The sequence below is a fragment of the Capra hircus genome, chromosome 11, assembly GCF_001704415.2.
Source record: "Capra hircus breed San Clemente chromosome 11, ASM170441v1, whole genome shotgun sequence".
Lineage (NCBI taxonomy): Eukaryota > Metazoa > Chordata > Mammalia > Artiodactyla > Bovidae > Capra > Capra hircus.
The window spans coordinates 14,631,173-14,647,364 of record NC_030818.1 but is presented as its reverse complement, the minus strand read 5'-3'; the positions used below and the strand labels follow the sequence as shown (position 1 = coordinate 14,647,364).

Here is a 16,192-nt window from a genome sequence, read left to right as displayed (position 1 = left end):
ATTAACATATTCAGCAAAAATCTCCAAAATCAGAACTGTTATAAAAAGAAAATAAAAGCACATTTTACTTTTGCAACATTTTCATATTTAGGAATGTCTGACTATGGATTTTTCTCTTTTGAACAGGCCAGTATTAAGATCATTTAGTTTGAAAGGAAAAAAATGAAGAAAAACATCCCTTAATTACTCTCAATTAGGTTACTGAATCTATCTACATATTTTACTTTATTGAACAGAAATGGGAATCAAAGGATCCATAAAAATTTTAAAGAAACACTTTTCTCAGTTTTAAAAATTATAAACTATGTTTTAAATTATAACTAAAGTAATATATATAGTCCATGGAATTCTCCAGGCCAGAATACCGGAGTGGGTAGCCTTTCCCTTCTCTAGGGGATTTTCCCAACCCAGGGATCAAACCCAGGTCTCCCACATTGCAGGCAGATTCTTTACCAGCTGAGCCATGAGGGAGCTGGTAAAGAGCCTAAAAATTATAAACTATGTTTTAAAATATAACTAAGGTAATACATAGAAAGCATACCAATGAGCCAAAACCTAGGGTCCAAAAATGCTCATTTCGGACTTCCAAAACTCCATCCAAGGTAGATACCTAATCAAAAACACAGAAATAGCGTTTGTGTATTTGACATATCCAACACAACTCAGTCAAATTATGGACTTGCTCCACACCTAGGAATGACATGATCAGACCCTGCCTGAAGACACTCATTAGCCAAGTGCCAGACCATTCACTCAAGATATCATTTCTTCTTGTTCCATACTGAGCCAGGGTCTGTTTTTTTTTTTTTTCCCCCAGTTTCTTATCTGCACCAGTCTCTTTAGAATTAGGTCTTTACTTCCCTCACCCACACCTTGTTCCAACAGTGTGTAGTTCTTTTTATCTTATTAGTATAGTATATGTTTATATCCAGTACTTGAGGTATCAGAATTTTTGTCTTCTCAATGATTTCTTCCTCTGGATTCTCTTTCAACACATTTCTGTACAACACAGGATATCATCTGGATTTGAGCCAAAAGGAAATTCCAAGGACAGTGTATAGCCCATTGGTACAGTGGCATAGACCTAGTAGCTGAGACAAGTGGTCAGCTACACTGATCAAAGTGGCCTCTGTGATAGTGACAATCAATAGTCTTAATTACTCTCAACATTCAAATAATTTGATTATCTTATTCCTTAATTAGTTAACAGGTGGAATTTTAAAATAATACAAAATCAAAACCTACTATGTGGTGAAGCAATCACCATGTCAAAGTGCCTCTGACTTAATTAAAATCCTAAGTTTGAATGTTTGTGTGTGTGCGTGCTCAGTCTTGTCCAACTCTTTGCAACCCCATGGACTATAGCCTCCTCTGTCAATGGAATTTCCCCAGCAAGAATAGAGTGGGTTGCCATTTCCTCCTCCAGAGGAGCTTCCCGACCCAGGGATCAAACCTGCATCTCCTGTGTCTCCTGCATTGGCAGTTGGATTCTTTACCACTGGGTCACCTGGGAAGCCCAGGTTTGAGTACAGAATCATATAATTCACAGCTCTTTATAACAAATAGTGTGGTCTTTAGACAATTACCGTCTACATTTATTTCAAGTGAATTTGGCTTCCAGACTGAGCAAGTGGTCAAATTTTTCTATTTTTGTCACTATGTTACAAAAACTTCCCTAAAATTCTAGAAAGAGCCTGAAATTATCTGTACCCACTCTTTGTATTCTCTAATTATAAATTAAAATGATTTTATTATTCCATCTTACCTCTCTGATAAGTTTGTCCAACTGACCGATAACATGGGGTGGTGTTGTCTAGGGGAAAAAAAAATAAAATAGAACATGAATCTAGAGAGATAAAAAATTCTGCAACACTGGTCCTGACAGTGAAAAAAAAACACATGCATTTTATACCAGCCTTGGCTTTGTTTCACATGTGCCTTCACATGGTTTAGGAAAGAGAGGTTTCAACTGACTCACTAATAAAGCAACATCAGGAATCCACCCACGCTTATTTCTTATCTTGCAAAGAAGCTGCTATTTCTGTAACCAAATAAGCCTTAAAGAACCAACAAATCAACAAAAAAATCTTTAAGAAAGTAAAATTTTGTATAAGACACAGCACTAGTACACTAATACCTTATTGTTATTGTTGCTTCTGGAGAGGGAGATACAACCCATATGTTTTAGAAAAGAAGTGTGGGAGAGACACAATGAGAAGCAGTGCTTATATATTCATCTAGTCCTGGGAAACCATCTTTCTAGTCAGGTGCTGTCTACAGGTGTTCCTATTGTTTCAATAAGGAGTAATTTCTCGTTTTTAAGTTTGAAATTTAGAAGTCTCACTAATTCAAGGATAGGAAATAAGAAAACAATCATAACTGGATTATATTAATAGCCAAAATACATTTATTAGGGGAAAATAAGTATCTAAAGAGATTTTAACTAATATTGTTTTTACTTGAAATATTATTAGAGGCAAAGTTTCTCATTTATGTTTTTGTCTTATATGTAAATATATGAAGACTCATTTGTGCCTATTTTGTACACCAACATAATTTCATCTGGTTCTTACTATACAAATTTCAGAGGTTATTGCTTGGCTTCATTTCCAATAGGACCCTCCAGTAGCTAAAAATTTCATAATCTGGCAGAAGAACACGTTTATTTTTATAACCTGGTAAAAGAACATAGCTAATTTTAAGCATGCATACTGAAAGATGACCATTACCTGGAGTAATACTTTCCCACTGTACACGCTCATGGGATACATAGTGCCAAACGTCATCAGAGCAATGGCAATGGCTGATGCAGTGTCTACAGCAAAATAATTACTAAAAAGAAAAAACAATTCTAAATCTTAAATGTTAAATTAAGATTAAATGTTTAAATGTTAAATTTAAATCCTTCACTAGGCTTCTTACAATTTAATCCACCAAACTTTAATTATCTCAAGCAACAGGACTATTTTACCACAGCTGGCTACTACTGCCATGAGAGCATCTCAAAGGAAAAAAGAAAGTTTTTGGAATCCTTTCTTGCCAAAGTTTAAGGGAAAAGAACTAATAATTATGTTAATTTGTGTGAAGAGAGATGATGAAGAAAAAAATATATTTCCCCACAATGTACTTTTAATCTACTTGTCAACTGTAATTATGTCATATATATGTATTTACTGCAACAAATAAAAACCTTTAACTAGTAATTTCTGATAAAGACCAATGGAATTCATCTGTGATTCTATCAACTTGCTGTAAACATAAACTTTCCAATAATTAGTATTAAAAAATTTCAAATTCCCCAGGAATTTCATAAGATGAGATTTTTAAGAATTTGTAAACACCGTGACTGAAGTACAATAGCTCATCAGTAGTTCACAGCTCTATTAACAACAGAGACCAAAAATGCCAAAGGTTACAAACTAATCATGTACTCTTTTTCACTTTTTCCTATAAGCTGGGAATAGAAACACAAGTAAAGACACAGTTCCTGCCTTTGAAAGGACAGGAAACACCCATGTGAAAAATATAAGAAATGACTTTGAGTACAAAGGAGAAGTCCTACAGAGTATCATGGCTGCACAAAGGAGTGAGTAGTGAGCCTACAGGGGTAGGATAATCCAGAAAGGCTAAATAAAAAACGTGACTTCTGAGCTGAGCCTTCAAAGATGGCCAAGATGATGGGGGCAAGATACTGTAGACAGCAAAAGCAGCATGTGCAAGGGCATGAAAATCCTAATGCAGTGAAGAAGCTATGAACAGGTACGTATAGGCAGATGGATGACTAGTAAGGTTGATAGAGGCTTCACCATACTAACAACTTTTAATTTTGTTAAGTATACAAAGGAGAGGATTTTGAAACAGGAAAATAGTATGTCTAGATTTGCAACTTTTAATAATCACTTCAGTAGCAAAATAGCAGGTAACTAAAGATGTGTGACGGAGAAGGCAATGGCACCCCACTCCAGTACTCTTGCTGGAGTACTGGAAAATCCCATGGATGGAGGAGCCTGGTGGGCTGCTGTCTATGCGCTTGCAGAGTCGGACACGACTGAAGTGACTTAGCAGCAGCAGCAGTAAAAGTGGAAAGCAGGGCTTCCCTGGTGGCTCAGGGGTAAAGAATCTGCCTGCCAACGCAGGAGACATGGGTTTGATCCCTGATTCAGGAAGATCCCACATGCCACAGAACTAAGACCATGCACCACAACTACTGAGCCTATGTGCCACAACTACTGAAGCCTGTGCACCCTAGAGCCCATGCTCCACAACAAGAGATGCGAATGCTGTGAGCAGCCTGAGCACCACAACTAGCCCCCACTCACCACAACCAGAAAAAAGCCTATGAAGCAATAAAGACCCAGTGCAGCCACACATAAATAAGATTAAAACGAACAACAAAAAAAGTAGAATGCAATGGAATAGATGGTAGTAGCATTCACTCTCACAGGAAATACAAAAAAAAAGCAGTTTAGCGGATGGGGAAAACAGGTTCAGTCAAGGTGGACACGAACAGAAGATAGGCTCTGAGATATAGAGATCTGGGCTAGAAATAAAGCGAAGGAATCACACAAAGGTAGAAAATACAAACAATGGTATGTGATGTCCTAGGAGAGTCGACAAAAGGGTAGGGAGTCAAAGAATAATGTCATAACATTAAACTTAAGCTTGCTAAAGACTATTTCTTAATAGGCTTGCTTTTAAAAAAAAAAATGGGTTCACATCTACTCCTCTTTCCTCATTCAGCAACAGCAGCTGTGGCTTCACTTTCACTTTTCACTTTCATGCACTGGAGAAGGAAATGGCAACCCACTCCAGTGTTCTTGGCTGGAGAATCCCAGGGACGGCAGAACCTGGTGGGCTGCCGTCTATGGGGTCACACAGAGTCGGACACGACTGAAGCAACTTAGCAGCAGCAGCAGCTGTGATTTATGTGTCTCTTACTCTCCTCTTCTGTTTCACTCATCTGGCCAGCAGAAGGGAATTTAAATAGTTTTTCCATCTGCATTATAGACTGTAGTCAAGATTTCTTATTGAATCCAACCCCCTTAATTTTTTCAGATGAAGACACTTGAGGACAAGACTTGATCAAAGTTGCACAGGTCATAAACATGCTATAAACTTAATCTGCATGCATCCTAATGCCCTTAAAAATCAGGCCCCAGGAATGGAAATCTACTTGAGAGCAATAAAAAATACTTACTTAATTTCAATTAGCATATACGTAATACAAAGAGCAAATGCTCCAGCAAGATCAATCAAAACAAATGGATTCATTCGGGGAAGGAAGATACTGCTAAGTCCTGGAATAATTCCACACAAGCTATGAAAAAACAAACAAAAAGAGTACTCATTAGCAAAACTTATGTAATAATAATGAAAACTATATAAAAGATGACTTATATTTTAGTATCATAAATTGTTTAACAAGGAGGATTTGAGAACAAATCTCTCACTTGTAAAGTTCTTTTTTGTATCATCAATTAAAAAATAAGAAAAAGTGAAGGGAAAAGAAGAATCTGATCTGTGAGATTTATATAGTAACCTCAGCAATGAATAATGTTAAGTTCCCATAATAGATATGTTTCCTGTGCATTCCTTTAACAATATGTATTTTATGAAACCCCAAACATCTTACCTTCTACTAAGATCTGCAACATGCTCTTGAAGCCAACTTGTACTAGCAGCTTTAAAAAGAAAATACTTAAATTATTAAAATTACCAGAAATAATTATACTGAAATACTTGATTCTTAAATTTAAAAAATAAATTTCATGATTACTATGTAACACTACAAAGGGATACATTATACCTAGAACTTTTTTCTTTTTTATGCCTTTAGGATACTAAATGAAAAGTAGTTTCATCTACAGCACATAGCTGACCTGATGGAATCAATGAACTTACATATGTCATCGTTACTATTAATTTGACGTTTTAAAGGCTTATTATACTGCAAAGCAAAGCTTCCTAACCAGTGTGTTGAGAATGAGTTGCAGGTCCACCAATTACTAATTCTCTTAGCTTTCAGAGAGCCCAGGTATCTGGCTACATGCAGGTGGCAGTCAGTGACTGACCCTGGACATGTAGCCTCCAGGTGCAAGCATACTCTTACGCTTACTCCAGGGTGCTACAGAAATTCTCATTTATGTGCACCATGATGTAGAAAAGATTGGCAAGCCATATAAAAAGTGGCCTAGAACAGCAGTTAAAGCAGACTCTGATGCCAGAATATTTGGCTTCAACCTCAACCCTCCCCTTGACTGAGGCCTGAGGCAAGTGACTTAATCTCTCAGTGCCTCACTGTAAAGTGGGGAGAATAAAATGATCTACCTTATACGGTTATAGGAAGAATTAAATGGGTTCTGTGTAGAGTATTGAGCACAGTGCCTGGCAGAAAGTGCTTTAATATTATTTTTCACTCAAATTTCAACTCATGTTGTAAATCTTGATATTTCTGCGAACTTTCATTTCCAGCTAATATAAATACAAACTAGATGATTTTTCTGGAAATAAACTTGGCAATATATATCAAACACTTAAAAAACATACTGTATCTTTAACCCATTTATAATTTTTTCTCTGAGAAGATTAGAAATGCATACAAGAAATCTGATAGAAAAAAGGTGGTTACAGTTGAAAGGAAAAGTTGAATATGTACAATAGACTAATTTTTAAAAATATTCATGACAAAATGTTATCCAAGCATTCAAAAATTATTTTTCAAACATTATTTAATAACAGGCAATATTCAAGACGTAAAGTTAAAAAAGCCAAACATAAAATTTTTAACTGATACAATTCTAAGTATGTAAAAAAATATACATATGTGCACAGAGAAAAAAAAGGAACAAAACAGAAATGTTAACAGATGTTATCTCTGGCTCATGAGATTACCAGTACTATTTCCTTCTTGTATTTTTTTGCTCTTCAAGGAAACACAGTTTGTAAATCTTTGTACCTTCTTAAAATATCAAGAATGAGCATAACAGTATTTTAATAAAGTTTTTTCAAAATAATTCTGATGATCATAAATATCATTATTTAATTTTCTAGTTTATGCAGTAATTCTTAAACTCTAATTCATACAAATACAACTCATACTTCATGACACTTAGGAAGTTGTTTAAGCTTGAATGGGTATTTCAGAAAGCTTTCTTCCCCTGGTTATCTTGGTATTCAAGTCAGTGAGACTTAAAAAGACCTTCCCCTATTTCTTCTTCAAAGTGTAGGTGTGTGTACACAGCCCGCTTTTGTTTTTACCTCAGTGTAAAGTGAGGTAAAACTCCTCCAGCCATCCAACAGTGGTTAACCTGGTTTTGGGGAGTAGGATTCCAAAATACTGAAATTAGTGAAAAATGTCAGTAATTTAGACCACTAAAATGAAAAATTCTATCTGAATTTTTAAAGACTTGAAAGTAAAAGAATGTATCAAAAGGACCAAAATCTGGCTACTTTCAAATATATGCCCACCCATTATTGCCCCAGAGAGTTCCTGGGAATGAAGTTAATTAACAAAATATAATTATTTGCAATGAGCACATCAACTAGTCTATGTACGCTGAGGCTTCTAAAATGCGTTCTTAGGTAGTTTATACACTTAAAATTTCATTCATGTTATCTGGTAAATATCATTTTTTATCTCATGTAATTTGTCAGTTCTGCTTGTGTTTAAGGAATATGTTATTTTAAAGCTTAAAAAGTTAGATTCTTTTTCTTAATTTTCTGCTTCATAATTTTCTGAAGATTTTAGAACTTTAGGGGGAGGTAGTCCTTTCTTTTCCTCAGGATACACTTTCTCGTTGATTTATGAATCAATGAAACAAACAAAAGACTTGTTGCTTTGAAAAATTAATTGGATTTTTATTAGTGGTAAACAAAAACATACCTTCAGAAACATAAGCAAAAGGTTTATTCCGAATTGAAAGCATTGTGAACAGGTTGAAGGAAAGAGCCACAAAAGTACCAACTAATAATCTTCCCCTAAAAAGAATAACACTGTTATTTTTTTCTTGGTAATATTAATATGTAATTTCAGCATGTAGCGAGACTAGGAGATGAAGGAGCAGAGTGGTCTGCTTCAATATTTACAGTCAGAATTTGAACTCGGTTTCTAGCTCCATGACCCATGTTCTGCATGTGATTGCTCTATCTTACATGGGATCCCCACCCCTCCAAAAAAGACCCTTAGCATTAACAGTGTCTTCTTACAGGTAACTGCTGTTATAAATCTTCAGAAATGCTACAGATATTTGGTTTATAGTCTGCTGGCTAAGTCAAACTGTCCTGAATGAAACTGATCAGAATAGATCCACACAGTTAACAACTATGTTACAGCTAATAACATTTCCATCTCTTCTAGAGATGCTACTAAAAAATTTGGGGATCCAAATTATAGAAGACAAGACAAGGCTGGTTTAGCATGTTCACCTGGGTTTGGAAATACTGAGGGACCTGACATCACAGTAGAGAGGCTGTTCTGTTCAGTATAAAAACGTAGGGGCTTGGGAACAGTTAAGGGTGAAAAGAAGGCATCTTGGGATTTGGGGATTTTGCTTGTGAAATATATATTACCACACTCTGAACTCTAGTATGGGCCGAAGTAATCACTATTTCATAATATATCAATTAATCACTGGGAATCAAACTTAATAGTATATTATATGGCAAAAGTAGAATCTTACGTGTGTATCTCGGGCTGCTCCAAAAAGCGTTCTGCGCTAAAAGAAAGAAATAATGTTAATGTATTAAAGAATTAAGTTAAAAAACTTTATTAAATACATAATTAATCTAATAAATTCACAAAACTTTTAAATATGACCTGTTGATTACTAGTAGTGATGAGACAAACAGACCCACAAATTATCCTCAAGGTGCAATGTCCAATCTTTGTCTAACAAACCTGCTTTTGGGTTTATACTAAGCATTAAAACATGTCTGACTGAATCCCTTCCTTTTATTCCCATCACTTATGACTGGATTTAGTAGTATCAAAGGTAATAAAAGAAGGGTATAAAGAGGGAGAAAAGTCTGAAACATGAAGAAATTATACTATCAAATCTCCAGCATTGCTCATATTAATTTGTATACCCTTTTAAACCAGAATGTCTCACTGGATTCTTTCATATTTCCAAAGGTAGCATAGGTAGAATCTGCAGTGACAGAAACATCATATACAAATGTACCTTTCTTTTAAAATAAAGAGAGCTCCCAACTGTGCCAAGACTGTGGAGGCAAACACAGCCAGGACTTCTAATCTTTCAAATCTGAAATTGGAAAATCAATTAAATTAGCATAATTTTTTCAATTCACAAACTAGCATCTCTATAACACATTCACTCACTCACTACAAGTGTAACTACTATAAGCCAAACACTGTTTAAAAAAGTCTAGTTTCTAGAATGATAATAAACAGTGAATATCTAAGATTTTAGAAAGAGTACCTATTTATACAACATATATTCTCTATGGCTTTTATTCTTTAGAAATGTTCATTATCATAATAACAGCTAACACTTAATTGACCCATTTTATGTTAGACACCAGTCAAAGTACTTAACACATTACCTCATCTAAATCCTTATGAGGGTTATTCTATCCCTCTTTAAAAAAATAAATAAGTAAGAGATAAGGAACCTGAAGCACAAGAGGAAGAGTAACTGTTTAGAGTCCTATAGCTGGCAAGTGGAGGGGTCAGATTGACAAACTCAGACACCCTGGCTCTAGTGTCCATGACTTTAACCACTACTATAGAGAAGAGAGAGAAAAAGTTGGCTCAACATTCAGAAAACTAAGGTCACGATGGCATCCGGTCCCATCACTTCATGGCAAATAGATGGGGAAACAAGGGAAACAGTGGCTGACTTTATTTTGGGGGGCTCCAAAATCACTGCAGATGGTGATTGCAGCCATGAAATTAAAAGATGCTTACTCCTTGGAAGGAAAATTATGACCAACCTAGATAACATATTCAAAAGCAGAGACATTACTTTGTCAACAAAGGTCCGTCTAGTCAAGGCTATGGTTTTTCCAGTGGTCAAGTATGGATGTGAGAGTTGGACTATAAAGAAAGCTGAGCACCAAAGAACTGATGCTTTTGAACTGTGATGTTGAAGACTCTTGAGAGTCCCTTGGGCTGCAAGGAGATCCAACCAGTCCATTCTGAAGGAGATCAGTCCTGGGTGTTCACTGGAAGGACTGATGTTGAAGCTGAAACTCCAATACTTTGGCCACCTGATGTGAAAAGCTGACTCATTTGAAAAGACCCTGATGCTGGGAAAGATTGAGGGGAGGAGGAGAACGGGATGACAGAGAATGAGATGGCTGGATGCCATCACCGACTTGATGGACATGGGTTTGGGTGGACTCCGGGAGTTGGTGATGGACAGGGAGGCCTGGCGTGCTGCGGTTCATGGGGTCGCAAAGAGTCGGACACGACTGAGTGACTGAACTGAACTGATACTGCCTGTCATATCTACATATAATTGCAGTTGATTGAATATGTCTTATTATCCCTGGAGGTCTTATTTATCTTGGTTGTAGTATGTACATATACTAAAATTTCTCAAGGAAATAATTATGTTCAGAAAAGATAATAAATAATTAAGGATGTTCATCACATTACTTTTTTCTCCTCAAATCAGCTGGTTTAATTCCAGGAGGTACAAAATTCAGGAAATAATAAAATAATTAAGGACATACATCACATTGCTATTGATAAGGAAAAATGTTGGAATCAACAAAAGACCATTATGTATTACTAAAAATATAACAAATGTATTTACTGACATGAAAGGAAGTAAATGAAGAAAAGTGGGTTATAGAAGGGTATGAAGAAAACAGTATGTAAATACAGCAACATTATCTGTAGATACTGATAAGCTGATACTAAAGTGCATATGGGAATGCAAAAGGTGAAGGAAAGCAAAGGGCTAAAGAACAAAGTAGGAAGATTTCCACTACAGTGTTCCACTGCAAGATTTCAAACTACAGTAATTAACACAGTACAGAACTGATGCAAAGACAGACCAACACACCTTGAAGAGAAAGGAGAATCCAGAAACAGACCAACACATACACAGTTACTTGATTAATGAAAAAGTAGCACATAAAAGCAATGAAAAAGAAGAAACTTGATTCAATTAATATTTTATCAAATTGAATAGCTATATAGAAACCAATGTGCCTTGACCTCTACTTCAAACCATATACAAAAACCAAATTCTAGTTTGATTATTAAGCCTATATGTAAAAGGTCAAATTGTAAAACTTCTAATGACAGGGCAGAGTATCTTATGATCTTGGGCCAAGATTTCTTGACAAGTACACAGAAAGTACTAACTGTAAAGGAAAAGACAGATAAACTGAATTTTATCATTGAAATTAAAAACTTTCCATGCATCAGAAGATAGCTTTAAGAGAATGAAAGAACTCCTATGGATCAATAAGAAAAAATAAGCAACCCAATATAAAAATGGATAAAACACTTTAACAAGGATTTCAGAAAAGAGGTAATCTGAATGGCTAATAAACATAAGAAAAAGTGTTCAAATACTCATAAAGAAAATAACTTAAACCTACAATGAGATACCACTGCACTTCCTAGAATGGCTTCTAAAAAAAAGGCAATGCCAACAGTTGGTAAGGACATGAAGCAACTAGAACTCAGATATACTGCCAGTAGAAATGTATACTGCCAGTAGAAATGCAAAACCACTCTGGAAAACTGCTTGGTATTATCCTATCTTCTAATGACAAATATATGCAAGTTCTATGACAGTAATTTCACTCAAAGACATATGCCCAACATAAATGAGCATACGTGTATACCAAAAGAAAAGTACAAAATGACCATATGTAGTTTCATAATAACAAAAAGCTAAAAATTACCTAAATTTCTTTCAATAGTTGAACATATAAATGTATGTTGGCATATTGGAATATTAGAGCAAAGAACAAGAATGAATTACTGCTATATGATGATACATATTACAATCCCATTTATATGATTTGAAAACTGGCAACAATAATCTGCAATGACAGCAATCGGAATACTGGTTACTTTTGTCGGCGTTTGACTCTGACTCAACCTTAAGTCATTAATGGAGGCTTTGGGGGAACTCATAATGATTTATATAATGATCCAGATAGTAGTTATACAAGTATATTTATCTGCTAAAATTCATCAAACTGTACAAGGATATAAGAAAGGAATAAGATAACAGTCCATGCTACCAAGAAATCTATATTTTAAAGGGGGAGACAAAAAAATAACTGATAAGTTCTATACAGAGAATTACAGTAGTATGATGTGTAATGTTAGTCGCTCAGTCGTGTCCAACTGTTTGCAGCCCCATGGACTGGGTTGCAGCCTGCCAGGCTCCTCTGTCCATGGAATTCTCCAGGCAAGAAGACTGGGAGTGGGTTGCCATTCCCTTTGCTAGGGGATCTTCCCAACCTAGGGACTGAACCTGGGTGTCCTGCATTGCAGGCAGAATCTTTACTGTCTGAGCCACCAGGGAAGTCCAGGCTGATGTGACAAGAGACTAACTGGGTGATCCACTTTAGAATTCATTTTAGATTGGGCCCAGCTACTTAATGATACTAGCACTTGGTAATGTTAAGACTGGAATAACAAAACTGGGCTTATCTTGCAAGAATCAGGTGAAGAGCATCTCAAGGAGAGAGAACAGTCTGTATAAAGATCCTAAAGCAAGAATTAAGTTATATTCAAATTATAGACACAAAGACAGAGTGCATGACAGTGGTGACTTGAAAACAAGTAGGCTGGGTGTAAGTCATACAAAGCCTTTATAAACAAGGGGAAGGAGTCAGGATTTTATTCTCAGTGTGATAGGAAACAACTGGATGGTTTTAAGGAGTAGAATGATAGCATGACTTAGGCTTAAAGAAACAAACACTGGTTGCTACACAGAGAATGGACTACAAGCGACAGTAAAAGCGAAGTATGCAGACTAGTTAGGACCAGGACGCAGGATGTTGATGAAGGCAAGAAACGAAGGCAGCTTGGTTAGGACGGTAGTACCGGAGATAGAAATGGGGGTGGAGGCAGATTCTGGATGTGTTTGTAAGTTATCCTGACATAACCTCCTGATGGATAAATGTGGGTGATGAGAGAATAATCGAGGATTTTGCCTGAGCAACTAAGTGGCTGTGTATTTACTAAGATGGGAAAAACTACAGAGGAACAGATTTTGGGGAAAGAAAACAAAACAGGAAATTTAGCTTGAATTTAAGACATCAATTATGCATCCATGTGAAGCTGGCATGAAGGGAACACTGACATGAGATAAATCTCAGTGCTGCAGAACTGAATTTTGGAATTATCAGATACAGATGATACTTCAAGCCATGTGACTGACTGTAATTATATTTAATTGCTTTCTCATTTTCTATTCTCTAAGCAATGAGACCAAAATGGGAGCTGTCATGTCTTTATTAAACCTTGTATCCTGGCCACAGGAGCTGAACTAAGAAGACTAACATCTATACCAAGGCGGAAAAACCAACAGCTCCTTCTCATGATTTTCGGAACTAGAGCTGGGGAAGAGTCCTTTCCTCTCTAGGAGGAAGGTGAGAAGGTTCCAAGTTTTGCTAGAAGTTATCATTCCAGAAGAGTGGAGAAAAATGGTCTGAGAAACCAAACCTGACATGCAGAGAAAAGCAGGCCACTGAGGTAAGAGAAAGACAATGTCCTGAGTGTCCCTGTGCCAGCTTACCTCAGTCTTCCCGCACTTTGAAAAAGTACATTATCATTTTCCCGCCAAATTAGTTTGAGTTGGACTTCTGTCACCACCAAAAGCCTGACTCAAGAGTTGAGATTTCCATATACAGATATCTATTCTCTACAAATGGTTATCATAGTAACAGTCCAACTCTATCAAATTTCAGTGACACATAAATATTTTCATTTTGCATAAAGTTTCATGTTCACTCTGTCCTATTACTTAAGTAAATAAAACCAGATTTTGTTCGAAAGAATATAATCCTGATGAATAGTATGGAAAAGAAAGTTTAGTTTGGTTCAAGAAGTTTCTCCACCAAGGTTAAATTTTTCTTTCTAGTTCTTTCCTTGAATCTGAAAGGAATTCATTTCTTTTCCTAATATAATAAAAAAATCGGGGACTTCCCTGGTGGTTCAGTGGGTAAGACTCCACACCCCCAATGGAGGTGCCCTGAGTTCGATCCCTGGTCAGGAAACTAGATCCCACATACTGCAACTAAGACTTGGCACAGCTAAATAAATGAATAAATATAAAAAAAAATCCTCTGATATAAAAGATTATTTTCCAGCTTTCAGCAATTTCTCAACTATAGACACAGAAATCTCAAAATCTTTGTCAGTGTGTTGCTGTCACAAATCTAGTCTCATGATAAAAATACACCTCTACCACTGCATCAATGTTAAAACGTATCCCACTTACTTTAACATCTAGAAGATACATACACGAAAATCCTTTGTACCTTCTCTAACTGAAATAAGAAATTACCAAAGTATCAAAGACCTTAAAATGAACATTTTATGTTAAGATTTGCTTTGTAAAATAGCAAAGAACCTAATGTGAACATTTTACTTTAATATGATTTAAATTTAATCATCTATGTTTCCTATCTAGAATCCTCTTAGAAGATGCTTTTTAAAATCTACTTTTACTATTTATCACTATCACACTAAACAGGCAATACTTATTTTCTAGAAATATTCAAGCTAGCTCATCAGTAGTTTAACTACTAATTTTAATAGCAATAAGTTAGCAGAAAATAAAGCAAACTGAACTTACCCAAATGAATAGGCAGGGCTAGGTTTCCTCATCATCACCCAATAACTTATTAAACAAGTTATCAAACTAAGTAAAAAGGCAAATAAATTCAGCATTAGAACAAGAGCTAGAGGACATAAAGAAATTTAGCTTTCAGAATACCTAAGTTGCTAAAAGTTAACAGTGTTCACAGGCTAATAACAAATTATTCTAATAATTTATAATCTAATCACAATAAACACCCTAAGATGTGAGTTTTAACATGGGGAGAAACAGAAGTTATGATAATACCATTAAGACAGTTAAACAGAATACTTTAAACTCATATTTTCTCTACTCAGTAAGTTATCCACCCTAAATAGTTTCCATAACTGAATCTGCAAAAAATAACACAGTAATAATCAGAATATTAACTTGATTTAGGCATAAACATTTCAACTTTGATAAACTTTATTTAATCTATGTTAAAAGTTAAACTAAATATTAATGACACCTTGACAATATCCTAGATGAGGTAAAGTTATGGTTGCCTTCCAAGTATAGCGGAGATTCACTCTAAAACAATTTACTACAGTGTAAAACCCAGTAACAACTATTTGTTTTAGATCCATCAAGAAGATTTAGTTGCGACTGATGAAAAGACATCCTTATAACACACCTATAGCACAGATATTGGAGACATCATTGTCCAAGCACTTTGCAATCTTTATTGGAAACATGGGGCTTCCCTGGTGGCTCAGATGGTAAAGAATCCGCCTACAATGCGGGAGACCTGGGTTTTATCTCTGGGTTGGGAAGATCCTCTGGAGGAGGGAATGGTAACCCACTCCAGTATTCTTGCCTGGAGAATCCCCATGGACAGAGGAGCCTGGCGGGCTACAGTCCATGGGGTCTCAAACAGTCGGACACCACTGAGTGACTAAGCACACACACACACTGGAAATAAGAAAGGTCCCCAAAAGCAGGAGCCGAAGGTTGTCTCTCAATCTCACAATCACATACATGCTTTGCAGTTATTAATGCCCATCGTTTCTTTTCCCATCTACACAGTTCCAGTGGGAACTGGTATGCTCTTACATGTTCCTGCTCCCTAGCAGGAACCTTCAGCTGACTCATCTCTAGGTAGGCAACTGACCTAATGTCTGGGTATTTTTCTGTTGCTGTGTAAATGGGATATCTTTTTCCAGCATATCTTAATTGTTTTTATTTGTATACATGATCCATGCTGATAATTTTACTTATTTCACAGATTACTTTCCTTTAATTAAAGAAAATTTCATACATTCAGTGCAATAAATAAATTCTTCTTTTATTTTTACTATTTTATTCAAAATAGGACATTTATACAGAAATGTGCATAAAGCACCTAGGTACATTTTAACAAATAGAAAAAAAAACCACCCATGTAACCACAAATT

General features: G+C 35.8%; 1 protein-coding gene across 2 annotated transcripts in view; it reads right to left on the bottom strand.

The window, feature by feature from the left end:
• SLC30A6 (solute carrier family 30 member 6) overlaps positions 1-16,192 on the bottom strand; it is a 45,625-nt gene that overhangs the window by 18,799 nt on the left and 10,634 nt on the right. For both annotated transcript variants that reach the window (XM_005686395.3, XM_005686397.3), the window contains exons 5-13: positions 14,796-14,861; positions 9,180-9,260; positions 8,679-8,714; positions 7,883-7,977; positions 5,633-5,681; positions 5,198-5,317; positions 2,730-2,832; positions 1,766-1,813; positions 542-610 (exon numbers count right to left, since the gene is read on the bottom strand). In XM_005686395.3, the coding sequence (XP_005686452.1) occupies positions 542-610; positions 1,766-1,813; positions 2,730-2,832; positions 5,198-5,317; positions 5,633-5,681; positions 7,883-7,977; positions 8,679-8,714; positions 9,180-9,260; positions 14,796-14,861 (667 nt within the window). The remainder of the gene's footprint in view (positions 1-541; positions 611-1,765; positions 1,814-2,729; positions 2,833-5,197; positions 5,318-5,632; positions 5,682-7,882; positions 7,978-8,678; positions 8,715-9,179; positions 9,261-14,795; positions 14,862-16,192) is intronic.